This window comes from Dermacentor andersoni, chromosome 6 (assembly GCF_023375885.2).
Source record: "Dermacentor andersoni chromosome 6, qqDerAnde1_hic_scaffold, whole genome shotgun sequence".
NCBI lineage: Eukaryota > Metazoa > Arthropoda > Arachnida > Ixodida > Ixodidae > Dermacentor > Dermacentor andersoni.
Window position 1 is genome coordinate 65,880,410 of NC_092819.1, and position 20,461 is coordinate 65,900,870.

Below are 20,461 nucleotides of genomic sequence, written 5' to 3' on the forward strand. Positions count from 1 at the left end.
CACCCGTGTACTTAGATTTAGGTGCACGTTAAAGAACTCCAGGGGGTCAAAATTTCCGGAGTCCTCCACTACGGCGTGCCTCATAATGAGAAAGTGATTTTGGCACGTAAAACCCCATAATTTTTTAATAGATGAAAATCTGATCTGCGGGTCAAGCGCGTCGGCTTTTATACATGATTCGTCGAAGGTTCCAGTGTAATCACTGACCGGTGCTGCTTGGCTTCCAGAAAGTACTGCACAATTTGCGTCGTGCATACGATTAGATTAAACAATCACTAACCATGACAATCGAAACAAGTGCAAACAAGACCAACCCAAGCAAACCAAGCAAGCGCGAGTGAGAGCTGATACGAGAAGACGATAGTTCGAAACTAGCGATCCGGCTAAGACCAGATACAGTCGACTCCCGATAATTCGAAGCCGCTTAATTGGCATTTTCGGTTAATTAGAAGTGAAGTGCTGGTCCCGTCAGTTTTGCATACAATCCTATGGAAGAAATTGCTCGATAATTCGAAGTCCTCATCCAGTAATATTGCTTAATTGGAAGTTAATTTTCAGCCAGGATCCTCGAGGTGACCGTCATTCTTTGGTAGAATGTGCAATTTTTCAAGTGCTGCTACAGCTCCGCGCTCTGAGTTGGTGTCATCGCCACCGCAGCCGTCCGCAACGCCGCCCTTCTTGGAGCAGCGTGATTATTCATTGGTACGGCTGCCGTAGCCTGTAGCGATTAGCTCCGGCGGGAAGCGAAGCGGCTGCCGCGCGTGGCCGGAGCTGATCGCAGAGGCCACACGGGTGCCATAGGTGCACGAAGCGCTGCATACTGGCAGTGCCGAGATTGTGCGAGATTAGGCTTGCAGCGTGCGCAGCGGGAGGCCCGGAGCAACAAACTTCCTCTCAGCGGCGACATCGTTGCGATGAAAGCCCGAACGTTTGCAGCAATGTTGGGGATCGATGACTTTGTTTCATCAGATGGATGGCTGACGCGCTTTAAAGATAGCCATGACCTGGTTTTTAAGCGCGCGTGTGGTGAAAAAGCGTCCGTTAACCAGGAAACATGCGCCACGTGGAAGGACGGAAAGCTGCGTGAATATCTCGGCGAGTACAAACCGGAAGACATCTTCAGTGCAGATGAGACTGCACTCTTGTATCGGCTTCTACCAGAGAAGACCCTGACATTCAAGGACAACAACTGTGCTGGGGGCAAATGCAGCAAGGAGAGGGTGTCGGTGGTCATCGCGGCAAACATGACTGGCACAGAACGATGTCGCTTACTTGTGATCGGAAAAGCCGACAAGCAGAGATATTTTAAAGGCGTAAAGACGCTGCCTGTGGACTATGAGTCGAACAAGAAAGCGTGGATGACGGCCGAAATCTTCAAGAGCTGGATAATGAAATTGGACTGCAAGTTTGCTTCTCTGAACTGCAAGGTGTTCCTTGTGGATCACTGCAGTGCTCACGTGAATGTGCCAGCCTTGAGTGCAATACGCCTTGCATTTTCGCCTGCAAACACAACAGCTGTTTTGCAGCCAATGGACCAAGGCATCATCAAGAATGTTAAGGTCCTGCACAGGCGGCACCTCCTCGAGGGCATGATTTTGTGCATGGATAACTCCGCAAAATACGAGGTGAGCCTGCTCAATGCCATTCACACATGTTAGCGCAAGCATGGGATCGTGTGAAGCAAGAAACAATCGCAAACTGCTTCAGGGCTTGCAGTTTTGTGGCAGCTTCTTCGGAGGATGCCTCTGCAATTTCATCGGAGGAAGCGTCAACAAGCGAGTTTGACGGCACTGATTTTGGTGATGCTCTCAGAGATGTCAATTTTGAAGATTATGTCGCCGTAGACAAGGCGGTCAAAACGTGCGGTGCACTAGCGGATAACGAGATTGTGGAGATTATTCGGCCCCAGGAAGCGACCCAGGAAAGCGACGATGACGTTGAAGACGAGCCACAACATAAGGCTGCCTATGCAGCTGCGGGCCTTGCTCTCGTGGAGTGCTTCTTTGCTGCTGAAGGTAACGCGGAAAAAGCGTTCCGCCACATCTACAGCCTGCAGAACTTGCTTTCAGCAGCGCGATTTGGCAAGAAGAAGCAGAGCAAGATGACCGACTATTTTTCTTAGAGAAAATACACGATTTCGCTACCAATAAAGTGTTGTTTTTGTGTTTTGTGCTTAATTGGAAGTTCGTTTAATTTGAAGTTTTTGGCGGTCCCCGTGAACTTCGTATTAATGGGAGTCGACTGTACGAGTATGTATCTGGTCTCAGTTCGCACGTCACTGAAGGGGCCGCTCTCATTGGTGTTCGCAGCTCGCTTCTTTCTTCTGCCGCTTCGCATTTGCTCTTTTATCGTTCGCTCTCGTGCTCGTTCACTCGGTTGCGCCGCTTACGCTTGCCGCAGGACTGGGCCATTAAGAGCTGCGCTCCAAAATTTTCCTAGAGCCAAAGTGCTACTTCAGAACCCATCAAGCTCTGTTTCAGTGTAGGCAAAACTCTCATTGCAGTCTTAATTGTTCCCTAGCTCACCATGTGGGTGTTCAGTGTCATCACTTTATTTGGCTTCAGTGTCATCAACTTTGGCAGGTGTCAAAACTAAGCTAGGCCTTCTGCATTGGTGCTTTTCTCCTGGCATTGTGAAACACTCCTGAAGTGCATGAGCAGTTGATGGCAGCATCATAATGTTTTTAAACTATAGTACTTCCAGTCTAACCACTGGCTAAGAACTCTAGTTAGAATTTCAAATTCTATGTTTAATATTTCAAATTTGACATGAGCTTTCGCCTCTAGAAAAGCTCAGCTTCTCAAGATGTTAAGATGAAGTCAAATTGAAAATTGGAATAATGTTTGATTGATGTATGCCAACTGTATTTAATCTTAGTTTTCTGTGCCTTCATGCATGAATTGTCTCCAATTTCGTAATTATGTTCATAGATATGTGGGGGTGCAGATACTTGTGATACTGCAATGAAATAATGCTTTCAAAGAACACTAAAGGCAAGTGTTCAGTAAAGCTACAGTGATGGATTAATACTCAAGAACATCTAAGGCTTCAATATTATTGAGAATGGAGCTTTAGTAAGCGAGAAATTGACATAAATGTGAGACAATTTGCGACTACTTCGACATTCTAGTGTTAGCCAGAGGGTGTAGCAACTCTTCATTATAATTCTGTCACTAGTACACTCGCACTGATAATAAAAAAATAATGCATTGCATTATAAGGTGGAAGAAAATGCTACTTGCCCCAGTCATGTTCGATTCTGCGGATGGTCGAAAGGTTATTGTTCAACCAACCCTGTGCTGTCTGTGCTTTTGTGTTTTGGTAGTTTCTGTAGTTATATGCACTTGTTTTAATGTCTCGCAAAGCTAACACTAAAGAGTCAACCATATGCACACAATATTCAGCGATGCGACAGGCATACCCTATATAGCACTGTTGCATCTTTCTGTGGGACTATGTACATGAGTGCAATATAGGGCGTGGGGGGGAAATAAAGTAGCGATAAACTTCTATTCTTGTCTGAATGAATACAATTGTAAGTACATTGAGATTCTCAAACATGTTGCGAGGCCAACATTTTAACCAAAGGGTACTAGGTATAGGTTTAATATGCCAGAGTAGCTAGTAAAAATGCATTCCTTGCTGCAAGTGTTAAATTCTGTGGCCCCATCTGATAGCTAGAAATCAACACTTTTGTGACTCGATGGGCTCCAAGACTGCATGTGTGCGATCTCAGATACATTGTACATTGAAACAAAGTGAAGGCTCATTTTACCATTTATTTATTTCTTGCTGTCACGGAGGAGAGAAAGTAGCAACAACAAATTCGGATCAAAGCGGGCGCACTGGTTGCTGTCGTTTTGGTACGCAATCACGTAGTAAAGGGCGGGCCTTTATGTGGATTTCCGGGCGACAAGAATGATTTCTGCTAGCAGCAGAAAATGCCACATCCATGTGATGTGTTGGAATCGGGTTGGCTGTGTCATTAATTTTCTGGGCGTGCTGTCGCATTATAATACTAGATAGAACCGCAGTGCTGGCTGTCTGGCACCATTTTACTCATGGATGCAGCAAAGGGGGTGATGGCATATACAGCATCACACCTCCTCACTCGTGGTGGGTGATCTGCATTCCGCTTGAGGAATGCGCACCCTTAAGATGCAAATTTCTCTTAAACTAAGTGTTTTCTTGGCACAAAACATGCACTTCAGGGTTTCTGGAAGGTAATTTAGCAGTCCATGTTGACATATCTGCCTTTAGTGTCCCTTTAAGAGAAAGTTGCATTGTCTGGTTTTGTAAAGCAGTGTTATCTAGCTTCGAAGAGTTTTTATTTCTTGGTTCTTGTTAAAAAATTCTTCTGGCGATTCAAATAGAGTGAGTGTTTTTGAAAGTGCAGCTAATCAAAAATTTTCTGGAACTGCTATGGTTGCTTGACGCACGTTTCTTAAACAGTATGTGGATGCTGTTTTAGCTGTGAGGCCTTTCGTAAGTGCACCACGACCCTCTGGTAAGCCAAAACGTGATATTTCTATTTTGAAATTTTGGGGTATCAGCACTCAATGTCATGTTTATACAAGGCATGCATGGCCGTGGTTTTCGTCCTAGATTTTTCTTATTTTATTTTTTTCTTTGGTTCAATTTTTGCTTTGCATGTTTACAAATTTGAGCTCATGTATACCGACAATTAATTAAGATCAGTTCCAAGGACTAAACTGCTTCTAAATGTTTCATATCACATTGGTAGGCTGTATGATGTCATGTTTACAAGCATTAAAGAGATACTAAAGTGAAAGATTGAGCCTTGTTGATAAATTACCCATCAATACCTTAAGAAAAAGTGTTAGAAAAGGCTTGGTTAGCCAGGAAAGAATGCAAAAATTAAAGGTGCTGCGGCCTTGGGAGTTTCTGCACCAGCTTGTCACAACGTCGTGGATCTTGTCATTTACTCGGGTCAAGTTAGTTTCTTATTTTCAGTTTAGATTGACTGTATAATGTTCGAAATTAGCTGAAGACTGACTTGACAAGTTTCAAGAATTTTCACTGTGCCGTAGTGCTCCCCCTCACCCCCCACCCAAGAAATAAAGAAAAAAAAAAATGAAGTCTGTGACATCACATGTCCTGCACTGGAGCTCAAGCGCAATATATAAAAAGAAAACTGCATTTAACCTTCATTTTCTCTTCTATCAAATTCATAGCATGAAATTAACAAATATAGAGTTTAAAAGTATACTTTATCAATGTAATTTGATTTAGTGTTCTTCCTTCAGTGTGCCTTTAACTAGGGGTGTGCGAATATCAAAATTTTCGAATGCAAATCGAATATGCATACTTAGCATCGAATATCGAATTGAATGTCAAATAATGATGTGCATGTGCATTTATTAGCAAATTGGTTTAACATGCTGGAAAATTGCAATTACATTGTCATCAGTAAACAAATTATACTAGTAAGCCGTTTCCGCTAGTCCGTTCTCGCTAGCGTATTCCTTACTATACCACATCAATTTCCCGTAATCTCAGAGGCATTTAACCTTGTCCCAGCCGTCGCTCATCCCATTTGCTGTCAAGCAATAAGCTCAGGATTGGGGGTGGAACCTGCAAAAGAGTGCACTCTAGCGGTTTGCAAACCCATGTCCCTTGCTACTGAGGGGCTGGCTTTCCTGCAATGCTTAGATGTCCAGTGGCTAAGCATGTTCGACAGGTGAAATTTTGCCCGCAGCATGAAATTATAGCAAAATTCAGTGTGAAACCAGACACACTTTCTTAAATCAGATAGAAATTAACAGTAAGAACCATGTTTGCTCCTGCACAGCCAGAAATATGCTCAGTTTGTTTCGAATATTCGATTGGATACGAATATTCGAAAATTGTCGAATACCTGGTTTTCAAACTGAGTACGAGTATTAAAAGTATAATATTTGATAATGTTCTAAATTTTCGAATATTTGACCACCAGTACTTCTAACCCTTTCAGGGTTTTTGCCATACATGTATGGCGTCAATCTTATGTTTGATATGTTGTGCCTGTTGGATACCACTGGTTGTTTTCAGGTGCTGCCATCTCTATGGAAATGCCTAAAGTGATATGAAATTGCATTCCCGCTCACCAGGGCACATAAATTGACTTGTTTACTTCCAAGCGATCACTTACGTGGTCGCGATCACGTCGTCTGCTACCTCCAAGGCATGCACGAAGGAGATGCTGTAGTTTCTTAATGCAGCCACTATTGTCTTTCTGGTAGCTTAGACATAGACAGTGTCGCTTGGCCCTGTGCAGCTGACGTTCAGATGTACTAAGTTTTTTGGTTGCGGTTCGCGCATTCCTGTGTGCTGGAGTGTGCGCAGTTGTGATTTCGATATGGCTGCGCGCACAGTGCCTTTTCTCGTGGAGGCTGCTCAAGCGTTTCTTTTTCCGACTCATTTCTGACGGGTTTGTTATTCTGATGAAACACGTTTTTGGGACAACAAATTGATAGCCATAAATTTTTCTAGACACCTTTCGCAATGTCTTACTGTATGGTGTATTTGCATGTATACTGTATGTGTGAGTAAAGCATTCTCTAGACGAATTATTGCTTGCAATAATTTTTGCTGTATTCACGAGTTTATCATTTCCTACTGCTGGAAACTGCAATAAATAAAATTGAGCACTTGGGTAGGATTGTTGCAAAAAAATTCTACCCTCAAAGGGTCAAAGGGTCCTTCACCAGGTTTCGCCATTTTAAATATGCAAGCACAGCACATTCTTCACGTTCTGATGACCTTGTCTGCAAAGTATTGCAGCACTGTGCTACGTGAAAATGGCCGACATTTCAAACTAAGCGCCACGCGTGCTTCCTCTCGAAGTGGTGCCTCCAGCCGAAGAGTTGGAGGTAACACGCACAAATCTAATGTAATGTAAAACGCAGCCCTAGCAGTGTCACTCATCAAGGCACGTTACTTTGTTAATTCGTCCAATGTGTAGAACGAAACTCTGATGCTGGGAATGCGTTGTGCCGAACAAAAGAAAAAAAAGAGAGGTGGGGCTTGTCCTCAGCTCTGATGATGGAAAAGGCGGGAAAGGAATGTTGCTTGCGGACCCTACTCGAGGCAGAGGGAGTGAGCGTCTCTGTTGGCAGTTGCTCTTTCTTCCAGGCAGTATGGTAACAAAGCATTAAATTTGTTTTCTCCCCTCCACTAAACCGATTCAGAAAATTATTTCGGTAGAACAATCCCTAGCAGTGTAACTTTCAGCGTATAACTAACTAAACATTAGTTGAGTGCTTGGCTATCTTTTGTGTACTTCTATTAGACGTGAAAAGGGCACAATGAACTCATTTGTTACAGTTTGATTGTAATGAGAGTTGGACTGTTGGTTAATGGTAGAGAGAAAAACAGCAACATGCTCATAATGTTCCTCTATTTGTGCAGTGACATGATAGAAATAATGCATTTCCTACTGCCGCCATGTTTCGTTGCTTGATTGTGGCATTCATGTATGATGTGTAGTGTGCTCACCATGCTGTCTTTCTCTGCAGGAGACCAAGACCGGGACAGGGATAGGGACCGTGATCGCGACAGCATGTTTAGGGTCCGTGAACGCCACTACTCTGGCTCTCGGCGGTGGTTGGAGTCAGCCCTGCGTGACAGCAGCTCGGATCTTGCTGATGCCAAAAAGATGAGCCCACTTTGGCTTTCAGAGGAGCCAGAGTACTGGCCTGACAAGGCAAGTAAAGATAAGTTCAGGTCGTCTCGTTGGAGTGATATATCTGCCAACGCACCTGAATTTTTTCTGATCTACGAATTTTGGCTCGTTTTACAATTTTATGAATGTTGCGTTATGTTCTACAAAAAAATAAATTATGTTTGCGAATATGGCCTGCTTGTCAGTCTCGGAACTAGGGATTCAGATGACAATGCAGGAGAGGCACTTGCTTCAAGTGAGTTTACGCTGACAACTTTCTGAAACAGGGCAGATTGGCAACAGAAAAGTTGCCGAAAAAGTCACTGATCTAAAAACAATGTCACCTGCCAATATTTGCCGAGCCACATTTGTGACTGCTCATGTGCTCCATCTAAAGGGTAATGAAGGGCATGTGTATCCCTGGTAAGGCAGGTGTCCAAGGCAAGCTTTAAAAAAAAATTTGCTGTTCATCCCTCGCCTGCTCAGTGTCAGGTTTGCACAATTTCATGAATTTGAAAGTTTGCAGGCTGGCATGTATGCAGTACATATTAATGCAAAGCTTTCTTTGCCTTTTTGAAGCCCCTTGCGGGCTGCTGCTGGCTGCTGTCTTGTCAAGTAGACACAAGCCCACTACCTCTCTGCCAACTACGATGTTATTCACTAGGGCGCCGTCCTTTAATCTTGCCAAAGCTAGGGCCCTATAGATGGTGCCACAATGCTCTTGCTGCTTAGCGCTCATCATTTGCCCCTCCCCCTTTCTTTTGCAGTTGCTGGTTGTCTTGCCGATAAAATGCAAGCCCACTACCCATAGTCACACTAGTATCTGCTACCACACTCACAAATTGTCTCTAAACAAGAGCAGCGTTCCTCAAACAAACGCATCACTTAAACCGATTCCTGCAGTGCGTGGTATCTGCATATTCTTTTGGTCTTTGGTAGTTATGACAAGTGTGTCTTGCACATCTTTTGCTATTCATTCTCGATGGGATGTGAGTCCTGATGGGACTGTTCACTTCTCTTCCAGGGCACCAAATTTGTGCACATTGTGGCTCTCTACTCTGAGCTTGTGGCCCTGAGTTCCACGGGACAGCTGCATCAGTGGAAGTGGAGTGAGCCAGAACCTTACAAGAATAGTGAGGTTCGTACCCTGTCTTCGGAGGCCAAGTAAAAGGAGCTATGAGCATTTGAAGTTTTCGTAAGAGATGAGATTAAATGATGCGGTAAACTTGCAGCAGGCCACTTCACCTTATTACAAAGTATCAGTAAGTTGACCAATATCCGGAGAACCTGTTTGTCCATGCATGAAGTAAGACTTGGTTTATTTCGCCATAGAACGCATACGAAAATTGGCTGGGCATCGGCTGCTCATTCTTGCATGCAAGAATTGTTAAAACCGGTAATGCTACAAGCAAGTTCGACTGTACTTTGTCTCATTGAAATGTTCAGATGTTTCTCCCCTCGGCTTTTTTTGTGCAAACCGGTTATAATAATTATTGGTTATAACTATACAATTTCCCTGGCACTTGAATATTGTTATGTGAATATTGATACTGTTCCGTAGCAATATTGTTATTATGTGGGTTCGACTGTAGGTGCATGGATTTCTTTTTATAATTGACATTATTTGAATGGCAATAATCTGATGTGGTAACAAAGGCGTATGGTGATGCATGGTAAAATCTGCAGAACAGCTACGGCAGGCTATTCCGAGCCACAAAAGGCCAGTCAAGCAACCCCAGAACAACTTACCAGTAGCACGTAGGTTAACAAACGCATTTTGCACATGCAGCAACCAGGTGTCCACCACCCAAAGACTCTTTCCTTGGGCTTGGTGGGAGACCGGTGTGTTCTGGTGGAGGCACGGTGTGTGCGAGCCACGGTGGTGACCGAGTCTGGACGTGTGGCCACTTGGCTGGACGATTCGCTGGCTGCGGTGGCTCCCAAGCTTGAGCAGCCCGCACAGAGCTTTCCAGAGTTCCAGCAGGACCCTGTGGTGGCGCTCCACGTCTGTTCCCTCTACTCGTGCGTGAGGCTGCAGTCGGGTGCTCTCTACTGGTGGTGAGTACGATCCTCCCCTTCTGCACAGAAAACTACTGTATTTATTAGAATCTAGGCCGATAGTCTTTTTTCAGGTAAGCACATACTAAACTCTAGGCTCGGCTTAAATTCACATTCACGATCACAAATGTTATCGTTTAGCGCGATATGCGCCCGTGTGTATCGGAAGTTTCTCGAATGTTATCGATCGGTCTGTTGTCTGCGAAGCTTGTGTAATCTGATTGCACGTGCAACGCGAATTGTGTAGAACTTTCTGGAAGACACCACCAATTACTCTGGAACCTTTGATGACTTGTCTATAAAAGCAGACGCGATTGACCGGCAGATCAGATTTCGACGATCGCCGACCGTGTTTGCCACTATTGCTGTGATTTGAGTGTAGCTTGCTTTTGTGGGCACAAGTTCGCCCAGTGAAAAAAGTTAGTTTTGTCATTCACAGTTTTGCAGCTGTATTATTCACCGTCACTACTGCGTGACAGTAACTCTACGTGTTTGCTCAAGAACACTGCCTTGTGTGCTTGGTATCTGTGGCCAATGAGCTGCAAATTGCGGCGACATGCAGTTTTCATTATGAAAGCTCATTAAGAAAAGGTTTGCTTTTGTGAAGGGAAATTCTGCACATCTGATTTTTTTAAATATCTTGAACATGGGGACATGCTATATTTTTCTTTTATAAATGGGGCATGGATTACATTCAGCTGCATGTTATATACAGATGCAATTTTGTTTTCCTACTTTAAGCCAGCAAAAAAATTCGGTGTGCATTATATTTGGGTGAGCGATTGAATGGTGTAAAAATGGTAAATTTTCAAGCTTGAGCATGAAGGGCATCTAAATAGTAATGCTAGATTAGTAGGAGCACACGAAACATGTTGGTTGTAAGATACTTGGTAAGCCAGAAATAAAAAAAATTGGGTGTTCCTTGTGTGTCAAACCATCAGATGAGGTGCGACTTGGATTATGGCTTTTAGCCTGTCAAATTGATTGATGCTTCAGTTTATCCAGGGGCGGTATTCTCGAATGATCGATTTCTGGGATACGGTCACTTTCACAAGATTTTTCATGACTCGACACCGGCTGTGTCACCGGAGATAGCAAGCTTGCCAGAGTGCCAGTAACTCTCTCAGCAGTATATGTAGATGCATCTAGGGCCAATTCACACAAAAATCTCATGAAAGCAGTCGTATCCCTGAAAGTGATCACTTGAGAATGACAACCCACAAAGCAATCAGTATGGCCTGTGCAAATGTGATCCCGGTGGTTTTTAAGCAGCTTCATCATCGATTCTGCACTCAAGTTTGATTTATGTTTGTTGTCCTGTGGCTGCAGGGGTGTGCTGCCCTTCAGCCAGCGGAAGAAGCTCTGGGAGAAGGCAACCTCCCGTGCCAAGAAGCACAAGATGTCCAGCCACGCGTCTGAGATTGTGGCTGGGTCACAAGTGTGCATGCGCAATAGTCCCATGTACCACCCTGGTGCCCTGGCCTTCACCACTGCAGGCGGCTTGCCTAGGGTTGGCCAGCTCCTTTCGGCTGCCTGGAATCTGCCGGACACCTGTCAGTTCAAGATCCTCTGGTGAGTTCACCACCCTAGTGTAACATAAGTAAACAGCAACTGTGCAGAAACTAGCACCCTGTCACACTGCACCAAAACTGTGGTGGTGCATTTCAGAGTTTGAAAAAATTTTAATGCCCACTTTTCAATAAAAAAGTGTGTTCAAATTTGTATGCCTGTTACAGTTGTAACTGATTCTACTTAAAAAAAAAAAACGATTCTTAATTAAAAAAGGAACAGCTCAATGCAAGGTAGGTATAGCCAGACTGCCATCAACCTTTTATGCCTTGGTTTGAAGTTGCCACTTTCCAGTTTGCTGTACGTGTGGCATTTCTTATGCATTACAGTATATACTTACGTAATGAGAGCACTTTTTCATCCAATATACCGAAACAAAGTTGGGGAATGCGTTCACTATGGGGGGTAAATTTCATGGAGACATTTTCAAAACAGCAAAATTGAAAAGTAAGACTAATGATTTGGAACATATATAAAATAACTTCGCAGTAAAAAATACATGTGCAGTTGAAACTCGATTTAACGAAGCAATGACCACGCTCGAATTATTTTGTTAAATTGGTAAGTTCATAAAATTGAGAAAGGAATTTTTCGGCCCTTCAAAATCTAAAATTGTAACGTAGTGACATGGAAAGGCTACTGCGGCATTGTATTTACTGCTAATCCAGCCATCTGTTGCATAAACCATGACGTAATGAAAGCAACCACCGCTGCCCCTGCCGAGGCGGTGTTGAGTCTGCTGTTCCGTGCTTGGGCGCAGCGGTGCGGCCTCGTCAAAATAAAGCTACTGATGTGACCATGGCATACCTGCCAACCCTCCCGATTCGCCCGGGAGACTCCCGATTTTTGACTGAACTTTCCTATTGTACGATCACTGTCTTATATCTCCCGAAAAGTGGTCTCCGTTCGCGCAATAATGGTTTTTGCGAAACCGGCTCCGTGGAATATACAGCCACATCGTAATAGTCAGCATCACCAACAATGGCTGCACTAGCACCATCGGTATCATCGACTAAGCAGCCGACTACGGTGCCTAGTAAGCCGACCAAAGCCAAAGCCAATGTAGCTCTGCATGCATGCCTTCATCCACGGTGCATCTTGTTGCTGCTGCTTGTGTGTATGATTAGTGTTGGCTAGGCTGTCTGCGCAATGCACTGTGTAAAGTTAGAATCCTCGTGTGCTTGATGCCATGGCGCTATTAAAGCCCAAGAAAAGGTATTTGCAAAAGCTCTTGCGATCTTATACTTCTGAATTTCCGTGCTTTTCGACATCAAGAAAAGGAAAACATTTTGCATATTGTACAATGTGTGGATGCGGCGTCAGCGTGTCTTGCGGTGTCAAAGGCGACTTGAAACGTCGTGTTTCCACGGCGAAGCATCAAAGTTATGTTCACACCTCTGAGCAACAAGGCAACATAGTGAACTTTCTCCGGGACAAGTGCGACGACAGTGTTATACGTGTGGAGTGCCTGTTTACAGGATTCCTCGTCGGAACACTACCTACCCCTTAGTGTCAGCGATTACGTTGGGCGTCTTCTATGGAAAATATTTCCGAAGTGCGATGAAACGAAGCGCTGTGGATGTGGTCGCAATTCTGAAACGCAACTCTGAAGAATTGCGGAGGTGGCCAACCTCAAACTTATTTCTCAGGCATCGCTCTCGAGTCTTTGTTTCTTTATTCAGAGTTTTCCTCAGCTGCTGCCCCGAGATTCCACTGAATCTGCTGAAGACGCTTTAGATGCTCTTGAAGCTGAGTTTGCCACACTACAGGCGCGCAGTCTTCCAGAGGACATTCTGAATGAAGAAAGGTGGGACGTGCAGTGGTCTATGGTTGGAAAAATGAAAAACACTGATGGAAAATGTGTTTCACCGAGTCGCTAAGGTGATGCTGGATTTACTCGTGATACCGCATAGCAACGCAGTGTGTGAGAAGATTTCTAGCACGGCGCGAAAAACTAGGACTGAGTTCCGCTCATCAATGTGCAACACAACCCTCAGCACCTGCTGCTAGTGAAGGGCCGTCAGTCTGGACCATGTTTTGAGCAAAGCTACCGACGAATTTTTGAAGTGAGCAAAGTCTGCTGCTGCAAGGTCCTGCAAAAGGACTCATCGAACAGTGCCTGAAGGCTTGAACAACCCCCCCCCCCCCCCCCCCCCCCCCCGGTTCCACCGCAAGTTGAAACAGTGAATGCCCCCCCCCTTGGCGCAAATAAAATGTCTCCCGATTTTTGATCCCGCCAGGTTGGCAGGTATGCCATGGCATCTAGATGTTTTAACGTGATAGCTTTAGAGCGCACGGTTGAAGAAGCCGTCTGAATCAAAATTAGAAAAATTATCACTTTATTTACACATTTATTTCAAGAAAAAAACTTTGTTAAACCGATTTTGGCCAAGTTCGTTTTGTTAATTCGGGTTAATGATAACATAGAACCCTTTGGGTACCTGCCGGGGAATGTAAATTTCTTTGTTAGATAGAGAACTTTGTACAATCGAGCTTTATCTGTTTACCATTTGCAAACCGTAAATTTACTCCGCACCAAAACCACCACATCTGCCATTCAGGTTACTGGCCTCTTCATCCACATCGTGGTTCCACCATAGTATAAAGAACCAATGCGTCAGCCGCGCGAAGTTGGTGTGGCCTAGACCATTTGCGCTTGGTGAAACTGAACGGGCTTTCCGAACAGCGATCTCCGATCGCTCTCCAGTTCGTTCTCGCAGCCGCTTCCGGCCTTCTGCCGTTATTGCAAGCATCACGTTGAAGCGCGCCCCTGTTTTGACAAGCACGCTGTGTGCGTCTCTTCCTCGACCGTCCTGCTCATCAGCATGCCAAAGTTTATTGGTGTCCAGTCAGCGTATCCGTTTTGTGAGTAGATAAACTCTATGTCCCGCAGCAGGCATATAACTTGACTCAAGGCCCATCACACACATGGAAAGCCAAGGCAGCCACAAAAAGCGAGTCACAGACTCGTGAATTCTACACTATGCCTGAATATGACTACTATGCCGATCAAGTGCCGGCCACCCCTTCTTCACTTAGACTCTCCCATGTGATCGCGCATCCCGCATGCTCTTTCCTATTGCGTTAGCTTAAAGTACGTAAACTGTGTATGTCAGTTGCGCTTGTTCTCTCTCGAATCTGCGAGGTGCCTTTGTGCCAGCACTGGGAAAAAGGATTCACTAAGCATTAACTGTGCTTGCTTTAAACACATGTGCATGAGTCCAAGATTCTAGTCTCTCTGAAAAACCTACAGCAAGGCTGTTCGATCGTGGAACTGCACAGTGTTAAGAACGGCCAGCTGCAGTGCAAGTTTTGCCAACCAGTTGCGACTGCGGGCATCATCTTTTCCTGGAGCGCCGCTGCCAACCTCTAGCCACGGCGTGACTAAGTCGACTTTGTGACGGGAACAATACGCGCATCCTCCACTCTCCGTCGTTTCAGCTAGGATGTGTTTGACGAAGCAGGCTTCGTGCTGAAACTGCCACCGTTACGCTCTAGCCTCGTCTTCGTTGTGACTGAATGAGTTCGGCAGGCCAACTATTGTTACCGAACTCCCCAACGCGGACCTGATCTGCTATGAGTGGGGGAGTTGCCGCGGGAACGTCGTCGGACACCCCTTCCCACGCGCCGACCAAGACGCAAGACAAAGGCTACCCGGGCGCACTGCGCGGGGCTCCGAGTTCTACGAAATTCGTGTGATGTCGTTTTCGGACCGAGAACCTGTGTGTGTGTGTGTGTGTGTGTATGTGTAAACCGTCCCGCGGAGAGGCGGCGTGTTTACGATGACTGGACGAACGTTTCCGGCACCTTCGAATCGGGGGAGGACCGAGTGTTTATAAACGGCTGTTGTGCGGATGCTCGATACACTTTCTTAAGCAATCGTGTTAGACTGACGTACTTTCTCTCGCAGTCATGCTAGACTGATGAACTGCATGTAAATACTGTAAATAAACCCTTATTCCTCGTTCTCGATGAGAAGCAGTCCTTCCCTTCATCAACGTCCTCAGCGTGGATAAGTTGGACGACGGCATGGGCCAGCTACCTTCGAATTCATGCCGGACTCCAATCTTGACAACGGGTTACGAGCGATGGGATTGAGCCCCCAATCCTGACAACAGTAGCCAAATTCTAGGGTGCGTTCATTACGTGAAGAAAAAAAAAATTGAGATTTTTTGCAACTAATTTAGGGGTGTGTTCATTATGCGAGTGCATTCATTACATGAGTAGATACAGTAGATGGAACTGAAAGTTACTTTCTGTGGTCACTAGAGAGGGAAAAGGAGGTGTCGTCGGGCTCCGATAGCGACTAGCTGCTAAGATTCATCTGTGTGTGTGTGTCTGTGTGCCCTTGTATAAAGTTTCTTAAAGGTATTTCAACACAGTACGCGTCGACCCAAGTTTCGTTACTTGATATGCGCGGTAGAATTGGCACCAAGTTATTTTTTTGGATATTTAGGATATAACTGTGCATTACACTGGGGGCACAGTAGAATTGTGCAAATACTGTAGTTGCACATTTATCACTCAAATTTTTGGATGTGGAATAGACCGCCATTAGCAGGACCCTAGAATCTGGACAGTCTGGAGATATAACTTGAGTGGGTCGAAGCAGTCTTTAAGGCACGAGGTTTTCCTAGTAGCTGGGAAAGTTATTCAATCCTTTGTTCACAGAACTTTGCGTGCGTTGCTCGCCAGACAAGAAAACATAGCTCATGAGATCAGTCAAAATGCATTGGCCATACCATGCTGAATACACCGGTCCTTGTACAATCCATGAAGCTAAGCAGCATTGTGCTCGGTCAGTACTTGGGAGATGAGTCAAACTAGTGCACGCAAGAAGGCAGTGGCAAAAAAATCTGTAATTACATTTGTATATGGATATAGCTTTGTCTGTGTGTTTTGCCAACATGCAAGCGTTAGGTTGCTATACAGCGACTCACATTCTGCTAAAGGCCACTATATAAGATGAGGAGTGACTTTAGCGTGCTTTCTTTCAAACAAATACCTTGACTTATATTCCTATTTATACGGTAGTTTAATATTGGAACAGAATGTACACAAACAACATAGAAAAGAATGGGGGGGAATAATTATTTTTCACAATCGAAAGGGCATTTATTGTTAGCATGTTAGCTAGCTGAATTACACTGAACATAACATGCTTATAGAACATGCTGAGGAATTGAAAGGAAGTTTGACACTCCTCTACTGAGTAAATATGTTTGCCCAATGCCAAACACCAATGCCAAAGTCGTTTGTTGGTGCAGTCATGCAAATGAAGACACATTCAAACGATCAGGAAGATTGTCAGGTCGTTTCCGTAGAGTGCACAAACGAACCCGTAGTCAGGTTCTGTGCATGCCGCCGTCTCACAGCCAAAGAGGAGGAAACAAGTTTCTCTTCCACCTTAGTATTCATGCTATCAGGTGGTGCTACACTCTGAACACTTGTGCGATCTCCCATACCACTGTGCAACTACACAGACTTCCGCTACTACATGGTCTAGCAGAGAAGCCAGATTCCAGGAGATGTGAGAGCCATATCGGTAATACATCAAGGGACTTGTGAGAGTCTAGCATCTTCATAGGCTTAGTGTAATTGTGTTGTAATTTCGGCAATTGCCTGTGTATAGCATATGACAGTGATGCCTGTAAAGCGTTCCATTTGAACAATCGAGGAGAGCATTGTGTGGTGCTGGAATTTTTGTTGGGAATGCTTATTCGTGCCATGCAGCATGTGACACTGCCCTGAAGACGGCTTGATAATTGGGTATGTCTTAAAATCTTGGCTTTTGGAAATATTTTTTCACTGATGGGCCGTGCCTACACACAGTGCGAGAATGAAAGAGAGGAAGGTCGATAGTGGACAAAAGCAGCATATTGGCTGTTCCGGCCTCCATATGTTGTTACAGAAGTGATGTCTTAACTATTTCATGCCTGGCATACTTGGAACTATACACATCTAGCCACTCATATGCTGAATATAAAAACATTGTGAAAAACTACGAAAGAAGTGAACCTGCTACATGATGACATACTGATACTGAGAACAAACACATCATCCAACTCATTTTACTAAAGCACCTTACATATATCATTCAAACTTGCAGCACATGGTTCCATCAGAAGTGTTTCAAGAAAGAGTGCGACGCAATGTAAATGTCATTACAGTAAAACCTTGTTAATTCAATGTCTGCCATGCTGTGCAAATCTTAAATTAAGCGGACTTTCGAAATAACCGAAAAGGCCAAAAAAAAGCCTAGGAAAGGAAGGGCTATACTGTGTAACACATGCATGTCACATTTATTTTCTGTTTAGCAGTTTTACTCGAAGTAATCATTGATGTGGGATTGCTTGGTACAGTGGTTCACTGTACCAAGTTCGTTTGGAATTTTGCGTAGTAGTACCAGCAACGGCTCTCCCGGATCCACTCTTGAAGGCCATGCATTTGCATACCAATAGAAAGAGTTGCAGTAACCAGAAGTAATGTCAGGACTGCCATGTTTTTGAACCTGCTCCAATATATGGGATGCTGGAAGTGTGTCGGAGCACGCGGGTTTCTGAGGCCATAACTGGACATTACAAACTATTTGGTATAATTTGCATTGCAAATTATGGGACTGCACAAAATCTTTAAATTAATTTTCAAATAATCTGAGATGATCGAGGTTTTGCTGTATTTTCGTCAGTGCTTTTGTTTTTCATACACTATGTTGGCATGTGCAATTGTGCACACGGCATTTGAAGTGTTAGAGGGCCCCTCACCAGGTTTGGGATTGCAGAGAAGGAACACTGCTTGCGGATGCTAGTCGAGGCAAAGGTGGAGAGTGTCTGTTGACAGTGATGCTTGCCTTCTGGCAGCATGGTAACAGGACAATTCCATTTCTCTTCCAATAAGTAACCGATTAGAAACATTTTTCATAAGATGTTCCCTAGACAGCGTTTTACAACTGCCAGCATATAACCAAAATTTGCAATTGGGCCCTTTATAGTCTGCTATGATTTTTGGCATTGTGCTTTGGTGTTGACAAGCAATGTGCATGGGTGTTTATGTTGTGTTCTATGTGTCTGCCTGCAGTGAGAAGAAAGCTGAGACATCTGACAGCTCCGGGGCGGGAAGCAGTGGTAGTGGCGGAGGCGGCAGTAGCAGCAGCAAGGTGGCATCTTCCAGCTCAGAGACCAAGTCCTCGGACAGGACCGAGATGCCACCACCTCCATCGCCAGCCTCGTCAACGTGTAGCGAGCCAGCACACAGCCCCCTGCCACACAAGCGCAAGCATAAGGCCAGCACGTCATCGTTGGACGCGGCTTCTGAACGTCGGGATGAAGAGGAGTGGCATTTGCGTGACGTTGTCTTCGTGGAGGATGTGAAGAACATTCCTGTGGGGCGAGTCATCAAGGTGAGTCTCCACTGAGCCTTTTTCATAGGAGGTAGTGCCACACTGTGGATGTGAAAAACAATGGTGGGAATGCAGCTGAACGTGCACATTGCTCACGGAATGAAACGCAACAGAGAGCATTTAGTGGCATCCTGAATATGTGTAAAGTACCATATTTACTTTTATAATGATCGCACTCGTGTAATGATCGCACCCCAGAATTTTGCCATGAAAATTTGATTTTTTCGTGTAATGATCGCACCCCGAATTTGCCGCGGCAATGTCGTGTGCCAAGTCTAGCTAATGATGATCGCACTTACCATCTGTCAAATGCTATGCGAACGACTCTTAAGACATACCAAGCGATCTGCACACACCAAACATTCTTAAGCAGATGCCCCATTTTATTCCTTTCATCACTTTCCACACTTCCATGAAAAAAAAAAAAAAAAGAGCCACAACCAAGCTTGCCTTGGCTTTATTATTTGTAGGCTTTGTAATGGTTGTGGTCAACAGCAACAAAAAAGGCGCCTTTCGATTCTTCTCGTCTGCACTCATGGGCACGCAACAAATGGCGAGTGGCAACGATAGTAGCCACGTTTACACTGATACGTTACAAGTGTACCCTATTCATACGCCGATGCTTGTGACACAGCTAAGATATTGACCCACTCTTAGCGGAAACGTGCCGTATTAGGGTAGTAGGGTATTAGGGTATATGCTGCAATTTCCGCAGCATATCTGCCATGTGTTTCTATGTCACTGGCAGCAAAGCACGCCCATCTCTGTTTCTGTGCCCTCAAAGTGGACATGGCTATGTTATTGCCACAGACTTGCCAATATTAATGATATTATTCATTGCTGATATGGAAGAAATTGTTTCAATGTGCGCAATGTACTTGCGAAAAGAAAAAAAAAAAGAAATCTCGTTCGGCGCATTCAGGTTGCTCCGCCAGCTGCCATTTTTCTTTTGGTGTCCTGCACTGTTACAGCGGCAGCCGGCTGTTTGTTGACCTGTTGTCATCTCGCAGCAAATGCGGGATGAAAAAAATTTTTTTCTTTTCGCGGAAAATTTAATTTGCGGAAATTGTTTTGACAAAAAAGTGCAATCATTATGCGACTAGGTACAGTACATGAGAGTACCATGTCATGTCGCTAGGAATCGGGTCACCAAAGGTGATGCGAACTCCAATCTAAGTGTACTCGCCAAAATTATGTTGATGCGACACAAACTGCAGCGGATAGAAATGAAAGTATGCGCATTAGTTAGCCCTAAGTTGACACGTTTCACTCCATGAGCACTGTGCAATGCCAGCCTAGGTAACAGTGCGCTGTAGTCTTGAAGGTCGTGCAGGACTGTTGCACATGCTGTACTTCGATGGTATTTGTCCAATGACGAAGTTGCAAAGCTCGTGGTAAAAAATGAAGGCGGGTGCCTGGCTTTCTGCCACGTTGTGATACCATGTGCATGTCAAGTCACAGTTCACAGCCACTCCTGCCACAGTTGCTTTCCATTGCTTTTCTTCTGTGTGTAATGGGTTTGTGTTGTGTGATGGAGCTGGAAGTCCTTTGCTGTGGTGTGGGCCCAACCTAATACAGTAAAACCTCGTTAATTCTCCTTTGGCAATTCGAAAAATTGCAAAATTTGAACTCGTCCTCTGGGCCCAGCAGGCGTATTCATTATTTAATGTAATGAAACTCACATTCATTCAGGTGTATGTGGCTGCACATAGGTTAATTTGAACAACTCTCGGAGCTGTGTCTGGTGTTGAGATGTGTCTGGTGATGTGATA

General features: G+C 44.7%; 1 protein-coding gene across 11 annotated transcripts in view; it reads left to right on the forward strand.

Annotated features, from left to right (window-relative positions):
- The window catches only part of hyd (E3 ubiquitin-protein ligase hyd), a 173,635-nt gene that overhangs the window by 19,878 nt on the left and 133,296 nt on the right, over positions 1 to 20,461 (forward strand). For 8 of the 11 annotated variants that reach the window (XM_050171479.3, XM_050171482.3, XM_050171480.3 and 5 more), the window contains exons 8-13: positions 4,472 to 4,507; positions 7,518 to 7,705; positions 8,688 to 8,801; positions 9,453 to 9,721; positions 11,051 to 11,293; positions 18,368 to 18,689. In XM_050171479.3, the coding sequence (XP_050027436.1) occupies positions 4,472 to 4,507; positions 7,518 to 7,705; positions 8,688 to 8,801; positions 9,453 to 9,721; positions 11,051 to 11,293; positions 18,368 to 18,689 (1,172 nt within the window). The remainder of the gene's footprint in view (positions 1 to 4,471; positions 4,508 to 7,517; positions 7,706 to 8,687; positions 8,802 to 9,452; positions 9,722 to 11,050; positions 11,294 to 18,367; positions 18,690 to 20,461) is intronic. The other 3 variants (XM_050171483.3, XM_050171486.3, XM_050171487.3) reach the window with 1 other exon arrangement.